Genomic DNA, 17,829 nt, shown 5'->3' with positions numbered 1-17,829 from the left:
ATAAGATGAAAACTACTGATTTAAAAACATTTTTGTAAACTGAAAAAAGAAAAAAAAAGAAAATAGGCCAAGTAAACAAAAAGCTAAACAAAACTACAATGAAACAATTCATATGAAAACATTTGTTGTAAACTAAAAGAAAACATGCAAAGTAAACAAACAAACAAACTAATCAAAACAAAACTAAATAGAAATGATTCATATGAAAACATTTTCCTAACCTGAAAGAAAAGATCCAAAGTAAACAAAAAACAAACAAACAAACAAAACTACACAGAAAAAAACTACAATGAAACTATTAATATAAAAAATATTTTCATAAAATGTGCAAAGTAAACAAAAAACTAAATAAAACAAAACTACGATGAAACAGTTCATACGAAAACATTTGTTATAAATGGAAAGAAAATATGCAAAGTAAACAAAAAAACTTATCAAAACAAAATTATGAAATGTTTCATAAGAAAACAATTTCCTAACCTGAAAGAAAGGATCCGAAGTAAACAAAAAACTAAATCACACAGTAAAAATATGCAATTAAATTATTCATATAAAAATATTTTCATAAAATCTGCAAAGTAAACAAAAAACTAAATGAAACAAAACTAGCTGAAAAAAATAATCACATGACAAAAACAACTGATTTATAAATACTTTTGTAAAATGAAAAAAAGTGAGAAAAACCTAACAATATTTGAAAATAGTATTAAAATTTATTTGAAAACACATTTTGTTTCTGACAGACATTGTTATGAAGGAACCCAGATAAGCTGGCCTCTATTCCTAAAAGGAAACCATTTCAATATTTACACAAAGCTAATGCCAGCATGCACAGGACTTATCAGCACTGAACTGAGAATGGCCACGAAAACCCCAGAACATGTACAATATATAAAAAGCATGAAATACACAAATTGCTGATCTAAACACTCGAGTTTTCCTGAGAAACATCTTCCCAACCCACTCCACTAGAGTAAATATGCAGCATTTACAATAACATACAGTCTGTGCGTGCATAGTTTTGATCGGGAAATATGCAATGCAATCAGCAGTAGAATCTTGCTGAGAGTGGTTAAAAAAAAAAAAAATAGAAGAATGAAGGGAACTCTTTCAAACTGACTTCCAGTAAACCCTCCTCTTACTGCAACGGTTTCTCTCACAACAGGGAGCTGTTTCTTCAGACACGCTAGAAAAAAAATCATATGCAGCTCATTTACGGCCACTAATCCAGCAGCTGCAGTAAAAGACAAATATAAAGACACACGCTGAAACATTAAGGTACAACGTGCTGTGCCTAAAAACAATCCCACTTTGCATGTTTATTTAGCACTTTTAAGTGGACACTGTGATATATGATGCAACCGTTTTTACCGCCATCAAACAACAATACATCAGCCCGTGGAGCACAACAGAACTTGAACTCTCCAAACAATCTCCTCATATGTCAAAAATCCTTTTACTAACCTCAAAGGTTATGTTAAATCAAACTAAGAAGTAATTCGAACATAGGGAATGCACAAGAAATCATGATGGGAGTTTTCTCGCCACACACAGATCTCTCCGCTGCACCACAAGTCAAGCCCTACAGCCAGAGCAGTCTGGCATGGGATGGATGACAAATGCTCTCATTTGAATATAATGTAAGAATCGGGTACCTTCTGGCACACCCCAGCCCTCACCTGCCCCCACCCTCCTGCCTCTTACTGGAAACCCAGACAGCTGCTCGACTCACTTTCGCAACCTCTCCTGACACCTCCCGCAGGGTTTTATTAGAGTCGGCCTGGCAGAGCTCAGCTGCTGGAAACACAGCCAGTTTTTTTTTAGTTGGACAAATTAGGCTGAAAGCAGCTAGGTTTCACCTCATGATGTGTTGAAATCTTTTGAAACGTTTTGAATAAGATAAAATATAAAATACTTTTGGTTTATTTTTTGTCAGTGCACAATTTCCATACTTCCATTAGATTTAGCATAGTTCTGATCAATGTACTATTAAATATATTTGAAAAAATGAGTATGCAAGTTCAGACTTTTGACTAGTAGTGTTTATATATGCAATGCAAAACAGTTGTTTACATATGTTCTTGCATTAGTAAATTTCATTCTTTCTGTAGAACTACAGAAAATTGCTGCTGATATGTTTGGCATGGAAGCGGCTTTGTATGTCCCCACAGGAACGATGAGTAACCTGATTGCAGGTGAGATTGCAGGATGGTGCCCAGGGCTATTAATAAAACTTGTTTACAGTTGTCACTTGGTAAAAGCTTTGAGGTAAAATGGACACGTATAATGCTGTTTTCCAGTGTCACTGTGGTCTCTGTCACTGCCTGAGAGCCGCTTCTGAAAATTAAAATCTGATATTTCAAAAATAATATTGATTTGCGCTCACAGAAATAGTGCACTCTTCTTGGAATTTTGTTCTTGTTAGTGACCAGATGTTACACTAACGCATAGGAGAGCTGTTCTTCCCAACACATATGGTGCCCTCATATTTCTTTCCTTTTTCTTTGTCTCAGTTATGGCGCACTGCAGAGAGAGGGGCGATGAGATGATAGTAGGTGATCTCTCTCATATTCACGTTTACGAGCAAGGGGGAAGTGCACAGGTATGAACAAATGGGGGCTATTTGTCTCTTACATAGGCTATGTTTTTGTATCTCGTGTTAATCCCTTTATTATTCTTGAAATCTTATATCAATATAATTTTTTATTAAATACTGCATGACAACTACATGATTTATGTCGCACATAAAGGAGCCTGCCAATTCATTCCAAAATATTAAAATGTCATTTCCACCACAGAATGTTATTAAACACAATTATAATTTGGAGATGTGGTGATTTAAAGATTTTTTTCTTTAAATCTTATGCACACCAAGGCTGCCTTTATTTTGATAAATAATAATAATAAATAAATAAATAACACATATTGTAAAAGTCTTTACTGTCACTTTTGATCAGTTTAATGGGTCCTTGCTGAATAGAAGTATTAATTTCTTGAAAAAAAAGAAGAAAAAAAAACTTACTGACCCCAAACTTTTGAACAGTAGTATATTTTTACTGTTGAACTTTGTTGGCAGACCAACTAAATTAATTAGTGGAGGTATGAAAAGTGTGTTTTAAGAGAGTTTATTTTCGAAAAGTCCAAACGTGCCCTCAGTTGAAGAAGCACCCATATACCACATTATCTGTAGGCTGAAATACAACGTGCTTTTGTTTTTGTTCATAGCTTGCAGGCGTCCATTCTCCAACAGTCACTACCCTTGGCGATGGCACCTTTGACCTCAACCAGCTGATTTCCAAGATCCGTCACGGTTACCCTGACCCACACTACCCACGCTCCCGCCTGGTTTGTGTGGAAAACACGCACAACATTCAGGGAGGTTGCGTCCTCCCACTATCCTTCCTGCAGGAGGTTAGATATTGGTTAAACATTGGTTCATTAAACGTGTGAGAGAGAGAATATGTTAAGGCAGCCAGACACCTGGAGCTAAAATCTGAGCAATGGGACACAATCCCTCCATTTACACCTCCTGGTGATGCTCATTTAGTAAATGAGTGATTAAACATAGACTGATTTATTCAGCACTGCAGCACAAATAGTTTCATCCATTGCCTCAGAACATCCACGTTACACTTTTATGTTAAAAGTTGAAAAAGAATGTTAGAAGACTTGAGACATAGATAACTGTATGTGTTTCTCACTCAAAGCTTCGGTCTGTGGCTGATAAGTTTGTTTTTGGCTGTGCATATGGATGGAGCGAGGGTGATGAATGCAGCTGTGGCTCTGGGCATCCAACCCTCTGCTATACTGCAGCACTGCCACTCTGTCAGTGTGTGTCTGTCCAAGGTGAGCACTCATATTCTCTGACCTTGCTTGTTTATGGTCCACTTTAATACAATTTCTGTTTTTTTAGTATGGCTGTTTTTATATATAAAGCTCAGTTAGCTGTTCAAATTCATTCACTTCTGCTAAATACGACATTGTATGTCTGATATGAAGTTAATGTTAACTCAACATGTTGATTTAGTACAATTAATTATTCTCAGCTGCTGGAAACACAGCCAGTAAAGGCCAGGAAACCTCCGCTGCTGACCGTATGACATCACTGCAGCGGGTGGACAGGCCTTTCAGGTCTGAGTGTAAATAAGATCGTGTTACTCACAGCACTGAGCATGTGAGCGTGACACTCGAGCATCAAGCGGAATTAGGAGCCTTGCTGACATACCGGTTGTGATGTTATTTTTTTATTTGCAATTAAGAGCTATTAATGGGATGAAGATATTTTAGTGGTCACATGTAACAGTCAAACGGACAGCATCTTCAATAAGTCATGCAGTTACTCAGCAATTACAGCAAACATGCATGTCGTGACTAAATGACATTGCTACACATCTGTAGGTGGACATACTGTTAAGTCCAATTGTTTCTAGTTTACATACGAGTTAGAAGAATGATATGCAGTCAAGATGTCTAAAATGGTTAAACATCCCTGTCTTCTAAGTGTATTACGTGCTAATATGTTATGTATAATGTTCAAATTATATTCTAGTATTAAACAGTAAACTTGTTTGTGTTACTTTAAACAATAAAATCTTGTTGAAACAATAGAACTCGTTGAAACAATAGAAAAGTTGTTGAAAACATTTAATTGTGGACTATATATATATACAGGAATTAATTATGTTTTAAATTGTGATCATAATATCTCATGATATAACTATATATTTTTTCATCAAAAAAAAATGCAGCCTTGGTGAGCATTTAAAAAAATAAATATTATTCCAAAAGTCACATCTAAATGTCATTGAAGGATGTCATTGCATTAGATCCTACAAAATATCACAATATGGCATCTGCAAACAAATGACGCAAGAGCTTTTCCTAGAACTAAGTTAGTTTCCTCAAAATCCTCAAGTTCACACCGAGGTGTATAGTAACCATAGATGTAGTTCATCACTTTAACTTTAAATATTTTCCACAAAATTTGACGACCAGACGTGTTTGTGCTGACAGCCGCTTGATGGTATTTTATTTAATGCAGTGCCATTTTGAGTGTACCCAAATACTTTTTGAGGGCACTGTAAGATAAATTACATAGCAAAAGAAAGGCAAAGAAAATGTAATATACTACTACAAAATGCAGTTGAGACACGTTCAAATCCACAAGCTAAAGTTTAGTCCTCAATAACTGTTGATAGTGCTAAGCCTCTGCAAATGTTAAACCTGAGCGCCCACAAGTGGACAAAGTGAATATAACTTTAGTCAACGTATTAAATGCAAACTGTTTTTTCTTGTCCATCACTCAATATGGGTCAGGCTACAGAATTTTCACCGGGATCAATATTACAGATCAGACTGTACGTTGCAAGTGGTTTCTTTCTGTTGACTCAACAACCTCGACTAATTTTGTAGTTTTGAGAGGATTACTGTAAACTGATCGATGTTATCGAGTTTCTATTATTCACGTCTATAAGCTTAAGGCCGCTTACAATGATTACCGAATACAATAAAACAAAGTTCAGTAAACGTGAACTGATTAACTAGCTATTGCGGAATATACCTCATGACGAGTTATGAATGAATGAAACACTTTTGTCCGCTTGAGAAACGGTGTCTCTTCCGCGGCTCGGTATGCTTTCAACTCATTTTTTTTTTTTTTGTCTCAAGTAAGACACTGTATGACATTCACGTTACATGATTTGACTGATTTTTACACAGAAAGGGCGACAGCGCACCGCATTAAAATAAATGACATAAGCGGTTTTCATAACCGCTGGCCAAATTCAAAATCGAAACTAAAATTAAATCATCTTTGAGAGCAAGGGGGCCCTATGCTCTGGGTCGGAGACAATGTGTTCGGAGAAGACCCCACGGTCAATGGTTAGAGATAGACACACAGTCAGTTGTGTGCTTCTTTTATGTCAGAGGCTTATTCTGATAAGTTTAAAGGTTCCAGTCGTACTTAATTGTGATTCATCTGTTAAATACATAAAACAGATGTGGTAGATGCAACCTTGCTCCTCAATGGTATGCAGTTTTACCTGCTGTTCCTATAATTGGCCAGGAGAGGGCGGTACACATCCGTTACACTGTGTTAGTCTATGCTTTGCATCTTAAATAAAAACTTACTGTTTCTACTGTCTTTACATTAAAGTTGTTTATGTTGTACAATGTACGTCATACTTTATTCATAAATGCAAATATGATTGTAAGACATATTGGGGTGTTTACAAAGGACAGGTTTCATTTTTACATGGAGCAGGTTGCCTTATAGAAGCCAACATGTTAAGATCACATGACCAACCAAATGTTACTTATTTGAAAAAGTGTCCGTTTAAGTTTAAAATTCCAAGAGAGGGTGGAAAATGAAAAACTAAATTGACTGTTTTTGGCATGAAAACATTTTTACATTGTTGTTATTTTTTACCTAAAACTAAAATGTTTAAACTAAAGTATTAAAAATAGTTTTCATAAAAATAAAGATTTAAAAAAAGAGAAAATATATAACCTAAAATAAATTTAAAAAACTCAAGTACTAAAATTACTAAAACTGGGAAAAAACTAAACTACTGAAACTGAAATTAAAATAATATATTCATCATTTAAATGTTTGGAGTCAGTACTTTTTTTACTATTGTATTTTTTATTAAGGATGCATTGAACTGATCAAGTTTGACAGTTACAAAAAAATCTATTTCAAATAAATTCCGTTCTTTTGAACTCTCTATTTAAGAATCCTGGGAAAAAAATGTTTTCACAAAAATGTTAAGCAGCACAATGATAATAATAAGAAATGTTTCTTGAGCACCAGCATGTTGGAATGATTTCTGAAAGATCATGTAAAACTGAAGACTGAAGTAATGGCTGCAAAGAAATTCAGCTTTGCCATCACAGGAATAAATTACATTTAAAAAACATATATTAGTAACAGTTATATATTATCATATCTGAACTGTACTGTACTGTTCTGAATGTTTTCTTTCATAGATTCTGTTTTGTATTCTCTATCCCTGTCTATTAAATTTCATGTGAAGAGCTGGAAATCTGATCTGATTTGCTCTTTGGCAGGGACTCGGGGCACCTGTGGGCACCATGCTAGGTGGGTCAAAAGATTTCATACAGAGAGCAGTACGCACCTGCAAGGCACTTGGCGGCGGAATGCGCCAATCGGGTGTCTTGGCAGCAGCTGGTAAGATTGCCCTGTCAGACATGATTGGCAGATTGGAGGAGGACCACAGGAAAGCCAGAAGCTTTGCTCAAGGTGACAGAACCCTATAGATTTCCTTCCACCCTCAGCACAACACTGTACAAGCACTGTAGGTGTAATGATTTAGTTAGCCTTTGCATAATGAAGACCTTTTCTTAGACCATAATAATTATAAAAGAATTAAAGGAATATATTAAGCATATAAAATACTCTTATTCACAGTAGCTGGAATTAGTTCATTAGCACCACCGTTTTGTTAGTCATCTAATTACACCTATTCACATTTGGCCATAATGCTTAGTAAACCTCTACGACTGAATGTAGATTATTTAAAGTCTCCCTGCAGTCACCAATTGTATTTTATCTTTCATAATTAAAATAAAAAGTTTTTTTCTCATGAAAATTTCTAAATGCCCTAAAATGGCTTTAACGTAACTCCCTTTTAGTATACAAGTAAGCAAGAATATGCAAACTAGTCCCCACCTCCACTCAATCACACCAGATCAGACTACTTGATCCACTTTAACTCGGTTAACTTAAGTAATAAACGCTACACAATGACAAGTTGCAATATTGGATCGATTCAGCCATACATGTTTGAAACTGATTCTGAAGAGGAAGAGCGAATTACACATGGTTGTCTACAAGTCAATGTATTTTATTTATCACTCTCTACAACATCAGACACATAATGGTAATTGATATCATTAGCCTTTGGCTTGAATACATTATCAAACAGCTAATAATGTGTTGCTAATGTTACATAAACCATAGGTGCATCCCAATTCACATACTTATGCACTATTCTGTGCCGTGTATAAATGGTGTGAGTAGAGCGTTCACACTGAACATTCCAGTAAAGAAAGTGCATTTTAAATACCCGGATGATGCACTTAAATAACTGGAGAGAGAAAAAAAAATGTTTGACACTTTATGCACTCAACTGTCACAGATCATGTAGCAGAGGGGGAGGGACTATCAGACTCCAATTATGAGTGACAAAATAACCTTATATAATTCATACACTAAACAGTAGTATAGTGTGCATAGTGTATAGTGCGTCGTTTGGGATGCAGCTCATGTTCCCATTTGCCATCTCAGACAGCTACCTTCTTAAAATCAACATTCTTAGGTAGATACAGTTGCTGATGGCATGCTAAGCATGCTGATGGAATTGGTTACATGTTTGTGATGGTAGGAAATGGGGATTCAAACCATATTTTTTAAAACTATCTTTGGTACCACTGCAGTTTGCTCAGCAATGGTGTTGACTGATGAAATGACAAATGTAAACAATGTTACAAACTCGTTTTTCACCACAGTGGGTCTTTCAGAAATCAGAAACTAAATTAAAGCATAAAAAGAAAACAAGTTAGTCAGAACTGAAGCTGTTAAAATAAATCAATTCAATGGAACAGTTCAGTAAAAAATAAAAGTCATTATTTAGTCACCCTCGTTAAATAGAAACCTATTTAACAGTCTTTCTTCCAGGGATGACAAAAGGTGACTTTTTGCTCTTTTTAATTTCACACAGGGGCTTTCAAGCTTCAAAGGGCATAAAATATCATTTTAATGATTCTGTTGACAAATCAAATAGATTTGGACCTTGAGTTCAACTCAATGACTCCGTGAATGCAGCAGGTAACTGTATTGTATGTCAGTGAATAATGACTTGAATGATGGTTTGCTTTTCACACAAGCAATTGTATGACTCCAGAAGCCTTGGAATATAATGCACATTTAAGTCATATGGACATAGTGTCCTTTTTGAAGCTTGAAAGTTTCAGTCCCCATTCAATGCATTTAAAATTTGATTATTTAAATGCCTCCTTTTGTGTTCCACTGAGCCATATTTAAATATCTAAAGTTCTATTTCAAGATTCTGATGGAATGCCTTTTGCCTTTTCTCTTGTAGCATTGTTACAGTGTGACCCTCCTCTGTACCAGTTGGATGTGAACACTGTGGAAACCCAACATTTTGAGGTTTCTGTCTGCGGGACACCCAGATGAGCCCCGCAGAGTTCTGCGAGCAGATGGCAGGCGTAGATGAAGAGGAAGTGGAGGCTCAAGGGCCAGAGGGTCAAGGTTCTGATGTTCCCCCATGTCGGGGGAACAGTCAGGGCTGTGTGGCATCTGGGTATCAGCGAGGAAGACACTCAGCTGGCTATACTGAAGGCTCAGTTTGTGGCCCAACAGCACAAACTTAAGTGTAACAGGGCATCATGAGAAGAGCCTTTGACCAATCAGAGGTGTCTTCACACCAGTCTTTTCGTCCCAGGAACCTTTAAAAAAAACAGTAAAACTGCAAAATGAATCATAATTATATTCACTACGGAAGGATTTGAAGATCCTCAAATGCGTGTGTTTTGCTTCAAGAGCGCAATCATACATTTGTGTTGTACTTTACTTTCTTTTATGTTAATTTATTCTTCATTCATTTATAATCATTTCATTATTCCATTAAATCATATAATCATTTATAATAATCATTATAGCCCTTATATATTAATTTCATTGATTAGTTTGTTAATTAGTCATTTATATTATATTATAGTTGCTTTTTATATAATTTTTCCATTGTTGTGTAGTCTTATGACTGTATATTTCAGGGGCTGTTTGTCTTCATGAATAAGTGATAAGAGGGAATGTTTATGGAAATTCAAGGTTTATGGGATGTTGTTGTGAAGCACTTTGGTATAACACTACTTGTTGTGATTTGTGAGCATTGAAACAGACTATTCAATTAACTCTGCTCCTTTTTTATCATCATCACTTCGACTCCAGCTTCTGCTCTTCTCTGGCTTTGCTCAGTCAACTTCTTGGCTGAAAGAAGGCTGTTAATGTGTTTTGGGTATTAAGACTATTTTGCTGACTAGTTGTTCTGTTACCAGACAAAACAAATATTTTCTGACAGGATCTGGTGTCCAGGGCTGGATCTTATAGGGGTCATGAACTGAGAAACCAAAATTCCCTTGATCTTTTTACATAAGAGTTCACTGAACTATAAAAACATTGTGTACGTTTCAGAACAAAAAAAGACTTTCTCATTCGTCTAAAAGCAACTTATATTGAAGGCAGAACTACTGCAAGGCAGTGTGAGTGTGTTCTGATATTTCATGGAATTTCAGTACTGTGGGTAGCAAAGCTACCAGGTCAGATTATATAATTTCAGGAGTCAGAAATTAAACTAGATGACATAATTAACTTATATAGAACAACGATAAGAGCATTTAAAGATCAGTAAGCAGAAGCAGTAATACTTGATTAATAGTTGCTATATATTATAAATATATACTATAAATATATAATCAGTGTAGAAATGTGTTCTCAGGTAACCTAGTGACATCAAGACATCAGGGGTCTCATTTATAAAATGTTGCGTAGAAACCATCCTAAATTAGAATGAACGTATGCACAGAAAACGCACGTATGTCTCTCTTTCAGATGTATAAAGTCTATGAATCGCAAATGATCTTGAACTTGCGAGCAACTGAATTGTTTCAGCAAGAAAAAGTGTGTACGTCTACTCAGAACCTGGCGTAATGCTAAGCACTTTTCCACGTCAAAGGCAGCTTTTACAAATATGAGCATTGGCGTAGATTTAAGTGTACTCACACTCTAAGATCAAATCTGTGCATATGCACGCTTTATAAATGAGGCCCCTGAAGCGGTTAAAAATCTTTGTCAGATTAAACAGAAGGCTAAAGTAAATACTGTAAAGGTAAAGAGAATGTTGGCAAAGAAAGACAAAGGTTGTTGGTTAATCAGGTGAAGGTAGGACCTCTAAATTCTAAATGTTTGGTTTATAATGGTCAAAGTAGGGGATGAAGTAGAGGAATAGTTGGACATTCTGGAAGGATTTTTCACTATGTGACGAAAAGTTTGATCAAGCTTGAGGATGTTTGTTTCTGTGTGTGAAGAGCACATCACTAACAGTAGGGTAAATAACTATGTTTTACTAAAACGCCTTTTAGGGTTTAGATGCAATGCCGACACTAATCTCACTGTTGAGTTATTATTATGATAACTGCTAAAGATGTAGCATAAGCAGAGAGTGCTAGCCTCCAAGTTTCTGTGTATCTTGATTTGAAGTCTGAAACCTCCAGGAAACCTGTAGTAACTATATTTATATATTGTATAAATATTTATATGCTATATTTATAATTAATGTTAATAAGTTTGGGGAGTGAAATCTTGCACCCGTTGTTTCCTCAGCTTGAAATACAGCAGCTGCATGGGAAATCATCTTGTCTCAGACTCTGAGAAAGAGTTTTTCATCTGGTTGTTTTACAAAAGTTTAATGACAGAAACTGGCCATTTTTGAGAGATTTCTAAGACACCAATGATTTTTAATTGACACCATTCAAGAGCTAAGATTCTCTTTGAGGATGTAACTACAAGTGCAGTTGGTTTAAAAGTTATGCAGATGAGCTGCAGTGTTGAACAGTTTTCTTTAATTTGTTCAGGGCTCAATGACTGGACTCCTGAATAGTTTTTGAGACACAAGTAGCATTTGCACTAGTTTTATCAGATACAAGGGGAATATTTTGCATTGGTTACACGAGATCTATTTTAACTCAAGAATGGGGAAATCAGAAAAACTATGACTATGGGGGTATTATTCACCGCAACCCATACTGTGACTCAAGGCCTTTGCCTAACATCATTACACCTAAACTAATTCCAGATGGTCAAGATGGTGCAGGGGTAATAGGGAGTTTTTAAGGGTAGAGTACATGTAGTCAGTTTGGAACTCTAAATTCTAATTTGATTTTCTGAGGACAATGGAGAATGCAAGGCAGGTTGAGCAGCTAATACAGACTAAAGGCCTGTTCACACCAAGGACGATAACTATAAAGATAACGATAAAGATATAGTTCTAAAAATCGTTCTCAATATTAAATAATAGCAGTCCACACCAGACATAACGATAAAGGCATAGAGAAACGATATCGTTGGAATCACTTTCAGAATGATTTTTTCCAGCTGATGAACAATAAAAACATCGACAGCCAATCAGAATCAATCCTACTGTAACAAGCTCGAGAAATTAAAGCGGCAGACGATTTCTTTCACTGGTGTGAACGGGGCTTAAATGTCAATTAATTTGGTTGCTCTAAAATGTGAGCTGGCAAACGGCAAAAGAGTTAACATCTACACAGACTTCCGTTATGCCTTTGGTGTTGTGCAGGACATTGGAGCAGGTTGGCAGCAGAGTGGTTTCCTCACTAAGAGGTAAGACGGATGAACCCTTGCTGACCAGGCAGCTGTGGTTGCCGCCGCATGAAATCTTCACTGCTCGGGCATGTCATCTGCACATTGAAACACCTTACTCACGGCTCATAGATAAAGCTAAGATGCAAATCTCTGGATTTGGTTGATTCTAAATTATCATATAAACCTTGCTTTCTTTTCTGGTCACATAGATACACAGTGTGTGTCGGCATTTAAATGTGTGCATGTTTAACCAATATGGGCAAGGGATTTTAGGAAATGTGGAAGAAGTTAACGGATGCATTATTTCAAAAACGCAATTTGGTAACCTTATTCTATTGGGAAGACCTGCACCCTCAGGAATGTTTCATGAATTTCAGTGTAATTTTATTACTCTTTATGGATTGCAGGGGTTATTGGGTATTGGCTAGTTATCAAATTTCACTATCAATAGGCACTGCTGTCTTACTGGCTAAATACTGGTTTGATCATCATTCCAAGATGAATGAATTGGCTGGATCTACATAATTTTTAAAATGACATATCCCTAAACTGGTTTTGGGCATTTGAATTTATTCTGTTGCTTATTTGCGGTTTTCAATAGCCCTCGAAATTTAGTCAAGACATTGTAAACAGTGTCATGGCTGACAAGCCAATATCTTGTTTTGCCTTCCAAAAATTGCATAACTTATGCAGAATCTTGTGCACAACATCAATGGAGTAATTGTGGGCGATTCTGACAAAACCTGTCAGGAAAATGTCAGGTTTTATGCCAATTTTTAAATAAAAGGAATGTAAAAATTATATTTTGCTTAAAGATGTTTTTTTTTTTTTTTACATTTTCATGACAATTAAGCACATTTCATAGTTTTTACATTCTCACTATAATGCAAAGCAGATTCTCATTTTCATATTCTCATTACCATATATATAAATTAAAAAGGTATTTATACATAATGGAAGTATTTGTTGTAGTAATTTGAATTTGTGCAAATTTAAATGTATTTTAAAGTATTGTTTTGAAAAATAAAAAGAAGTAAACAATTGCTGTACTATAAGAGATTTGTCATGGTCATGATTGTCATTTGTAATGGAAATAGTAAAATGTTAAGTGCATTATGGTAAAGAATTGGGTAAAATATGTGAAATTGTCCTAAAAATAACATCACAAATGCAAAATATTGTATGCTCATAAACATTTAATTTTGTGGTGAAATGTGGACATTTGAGTGGCTTTGTGAGATTGGCCTGTTTGCAGTAATTTGTATTTTCTGCCAACAAAGCCATTTTAGGATTTTTGGAGTGTGAAGTCGGTTATAATAAATGTGCACATTAAATTACACTACAGAATGAAAAATGAGAGAAATATTTCAAAACTTAAATAGTAAAACTGTTGACTGCTGATAATCTCATTGGGATTAATTAATGGTTGTATTTATGTATGCTGCATGTGGTTGCATAAATACCAGAGAATCGATGGGCACATTGATAGACTGCATATATGGGTGAAACATCTCATGATGGAAAAATACTGCCATGTGCCATTATGCAGTGAGCCACAAGGCCAGCCCAAAGGAACATTAATTTCAGCCTTGTGTGGTTCGCAAACGCTCTGATGGGGCCGTGTACGATTGATGGGGTGGACTAATCATCTACTTATGGAGGAGGCCACAAAAGCAGACTGTCTCCAACAGAAATTCAAAATTATTCAGTGAGGGCTTGAGTGCTATTACTGGACTCAATGTATTCATCTAAAAGATGTCAAAAATAGGGATGGCAACAAAGCCCAATTTATAGTTTGTGAATAATTCAACAAAAAACATTTACATCTGTTTGGGATGCAGCATTTGGTAATCTATGCTTTCAGACCAGCCTGGTCTTTAAATGGCCAATCATAACGCACTGGATAGCTGGCCAATCACAGCACACCTCGCTTTTTCAGACCGATGAGCTTTATAAAAATCGACCCGTTTCAGAAAGGCGGGGCATAGAGGAGAAACAATAATGTACAGTATGTGGAAAATAATGTGTTTTTTTAACCTTAAACCGCATAAACACATTTCATTACACCAAATACACAAAATACTGTTTTTTTTAGCAGCATCATATGACCCCTTTAAATGAAATGGCTGTAATTTACACAAATAATCAGACAAATTAACAATAATCAATTTTGGTTTGGAAAGAAGCATCAAGACCAATGTTTTTTTTAATTAAAAATGGCAGTCTCATCACTCACATGTTCAATTTTCTTTCCACACCTGAAAATGAAGTTGAATGATTCTGATTTCTTGCCTCTGCCAGAGCTTGTCACCCTCTGAAAGTGTTAAAGCAGACCTCTGACGTCTATGGCTACTGTTATCCTGCATAGAAAAAATTTAACTCACGGGGGTGCTCATTTAAGACAATACATTCTTTCTGATTCATAAATTCATCCAAGTGTGCCAAAAGCACCTTTTGAATCACTATACTGAGTCACATTTCTTCTTCTGTTGTTGATATTTTAAAGTTTTGTTTCCATATATGATAAGAGTGTATACTAAGAATTAGGAATATTATAGTTGTCCCTGATTATTATTATTATTTGCCTGTAAGTCACGTTTGCCCAGCCTTTTGGTGCACAAATATGTTATCCAAAAAAGTTCAAATACAAAAACCATTACATACAGACAATTCAGTTAAGCTTTAATCTTGATGAATATCTAAAAGCATAATGTTCCTCACTGTTGCCATAAACCAAAATCAGAATAAAAATTACAATATAACAACTAGAAATGACAAACAACAACAGCTACTAATCAAGCTAAAGTGGAAAGCACTTAAACGTACATTTAAATGAGAAGATTTTATTTTTCAAGAACAACAGCATTCACAAGACATAGCTTCTCAGGGATTGTGAGATGTCTCTCAGCATTGCAAATTAAATCTGCTTGTTTGGGCTTGATGGATAGCAATGTAAGACAAATAACTATGATTAGATATGATCCATCTTAGCACATATTTTCTAAAAGCGACAGCCTGACTCATTAAAAGATCAAAGATAAAAATTTCAAAGCACTCAATCATGAAATGTTAAGTTTCAGAAGCCTGAATATAAAACATCAAAGAAGATATCAAATATAAAGCAAATCAAACTGCAAAATTCAAACGAATTTTGTTCAAAAAAGCCTTTTCATAAATTACACATATTTAATGAACAATGGATGGCTGTAAAACATATACAGTTAGGTCACGCTTCCTGTTACATGCTCCGTTCATAATGTAAACTCAAGGATAATAACAGCAAGAAAAAAACAGTGAATACACAAATAATGGAAAGCAGAAGCCCAGCATAAAATATAATACATTAGAGAGGCGCAAAAACACATTAAATTATCAACAAAAGATATGAAAATGAGCCAGACAGTTGGCCTTTGAACTGGTCTATATGCTATAAATTGTAAAAGAGCTCAGAGAAAGAAACAGAATGACCACTAACAGAAAAAAATAATTAAAAGTAATTTACTTAACAGTTCTGATATCCATATCTGATATATGTTTTGCATATTGCAAAGGGCAATTTGGTTGTCCATATCTACACTACTAGTCAAAAGAAATGTTTTTCATGATCTTAAGCATGTGAAATTAGTTTTGAATACAAAACATACTTTATCTTTTTTCCATTGCAATTTATTTCCATTGTATATTTGCTAACAATGTAAGACAGAGAGGAGGCCTTACCTTGACAAATACTGACTACCTTGCCTGAAATGGACATGTATGGTTCAAGGAGGTGGTGGTGAGTCTCTATATGGGGGCGACAGACTCTTCATACTGGGTTAAAGGCACCAGCCTGACAGCCAGCAGTAGGAGAAGACCAGTGATCACCTCCAGAAGAAAGGAGATCCAGGCCATGCCCATAGACCAGCCGAATGATGTGTGCACTTGAGCCATTTGCTCACGGCCCATCCGCCTTTCAGTTTCTTCCAGAGCCTTCTGAGAGTACCTGATGTACAGACTCACCCCAGAGAGAGTGAGAAGACCTGAGAAAACACATGCACAAGCACGCATGAATGCACACACACAAATAAAACCAATTAAGCATCATTTAGACCTTAGACTTGTTGTTCTATCAGAGGATACAAGGCATTCGTCACTTTGTGGTGTACAGCAGATGATGGATGTACAGTAGATGGATTTTAAAAAGACAGTTGCATATTTAGATGTGGGCTAAAAATGGCAAGCAGTCTTAATTCAGCAGATGTAACTTGACATTAAAATCTAGTCGCTTTTATTATGCTTGGCAGTTTCTTTTAATCAATGAGAAGTAGTTGATAGAACATTGGATGTGTGTGGGCTGTGATGGTTTTAATGTCTTCAATGCCACATTCATATCTGTATTCAGTCACGAGCACTGAAGCCTGAATAGCATTTTTCTTTGCATAAAGACTGGTATTTTGTACCTATAACAACTTCTGTGAAATGTTTTGCTTGAAAAATTTGTGCTATATTGCATTAAAAAAAGCACATGATTTGATATTTTGTTGCTTAATGCAACTACATTCATATATTTTTAAGTGCATAAGCGCCATGCAAAACATGAATGAGTTTTTTTTTTAAATGAGTAATTTAGCATTACATCACTGACCAAAGGATCCTCTGCAGTGAATGGGTGCTGTCAAAATGAGAGTTCAAACAGCTGATAAAAACATCACAATAATCCACAAGCAATAAAAAATAAATAAAATTAAAATCTTGTGAAAAGCTGTGTGTAATAAACAAATCCATCAAGACATTTTAACTTGAAAATATGAGTCCTCTATCCATAATATTGCTTTCTCCAGTGAAAACGTCATTTCAACTGAATTGGGAGAGAAATATGCACAGATTAAGCCCTGTTTATAAGCAAAAAGACAGTTCTAAACAAATATCTTGGTGGATTTTGGTTTCAGAAAACAACAGGGGATTTTTACTTTTTTACTTAAAGTGTTATTATAGATTATGGTATTTTGGTGATGGATTAAAGTTAAAACACTTTAATGATGGATTTGTTTATTACAAACATGCACTTTTAGCTACACAAAACATTCATTCTGAGGGCACCCATTCACTGTGATGCAAGTGATCTAATACTAAATTTCTCTAAATCTGTTTGGATAAAGAAACAAACTCGTCTACATCTTGGATGGCTTAAAGGGTGAGCATATTTCAGTACTTGAGTCTCCAAATACTTTCTGTAAAACAAGGTTGCTTTGCTTTACTGATACAGGTCTTTAAAGGGGTCATATGATGTTGCTAAAAAGAACATTATTTTGTGTATTTGGTGTAATGAAATGTGTTTATGCTGTTTAAGGTTAAAAAAACATAATATTTTCCACATACTGTACATTATTGTTTCTCCTCTATGCCCCGCCTTTCTGAAACGCGTC

At 35.4% G+C, this 17,829-nt stretch overlaps 1 protein-coding gene and 1 pseudogene across 1 annotated transcript in view; one reads left to right on the top strand and one right to left on the bottom strand.

The window, feature by feature from the left end:
• Window positions 1–2,007: 2,007 nt before the first annotated feature.
• Window positions 2,008–9,433, top strand: LOC107755402 (probable low-specificity L-threonine aldolase 2; annotated as a pseudogene).
• Window positions 9,434–16,067: 6,634 nt separating this feature from the next.
• Window positions 16,068–17,829, bottom strand: part of LOC107755429 (transmembrane protein 235-like) — a 9,358-nt gene continuing 7,596 nt past the window's right edge. Inside the window, exon 4 of the mRNA XM_016572209.1 lies at window positions 16,068–16,443. Coding sequence (XP_016427695.1) covers window positions 16,208–16,443 — 236 coding nt within the window. The 3' untranslated portion in view covers window positions 16,068–16,207. The remainder of the gene's footprint in view (window positions 16,444–17,829) is intronic.

The sequence above is a fragment of the Sinocyclocheilus rhinocerous genome, unplaced genomic scaffold (assembly GCF_001515625.1).
Source record: "Sinocyclocheilus rhinocerous isolate Xijiao unplaced genomic scaffold, SAMN03320098_v1.1 scaffold140, whole genome shotgun sequence".
Taxonomy (NCBI): domain Eukaryota; kingdom Metazoa; phylum Chordata; class Actinopteri; order Cypriniformes; family Cyprinidae; genus Sinocyclocheilus; species Sinocyclocheilus rhinocerous.
Note: the sequence above shows the minus strand (reverse complement) of the source record. Positions and strands in the feature narration are given on the sequence as shown.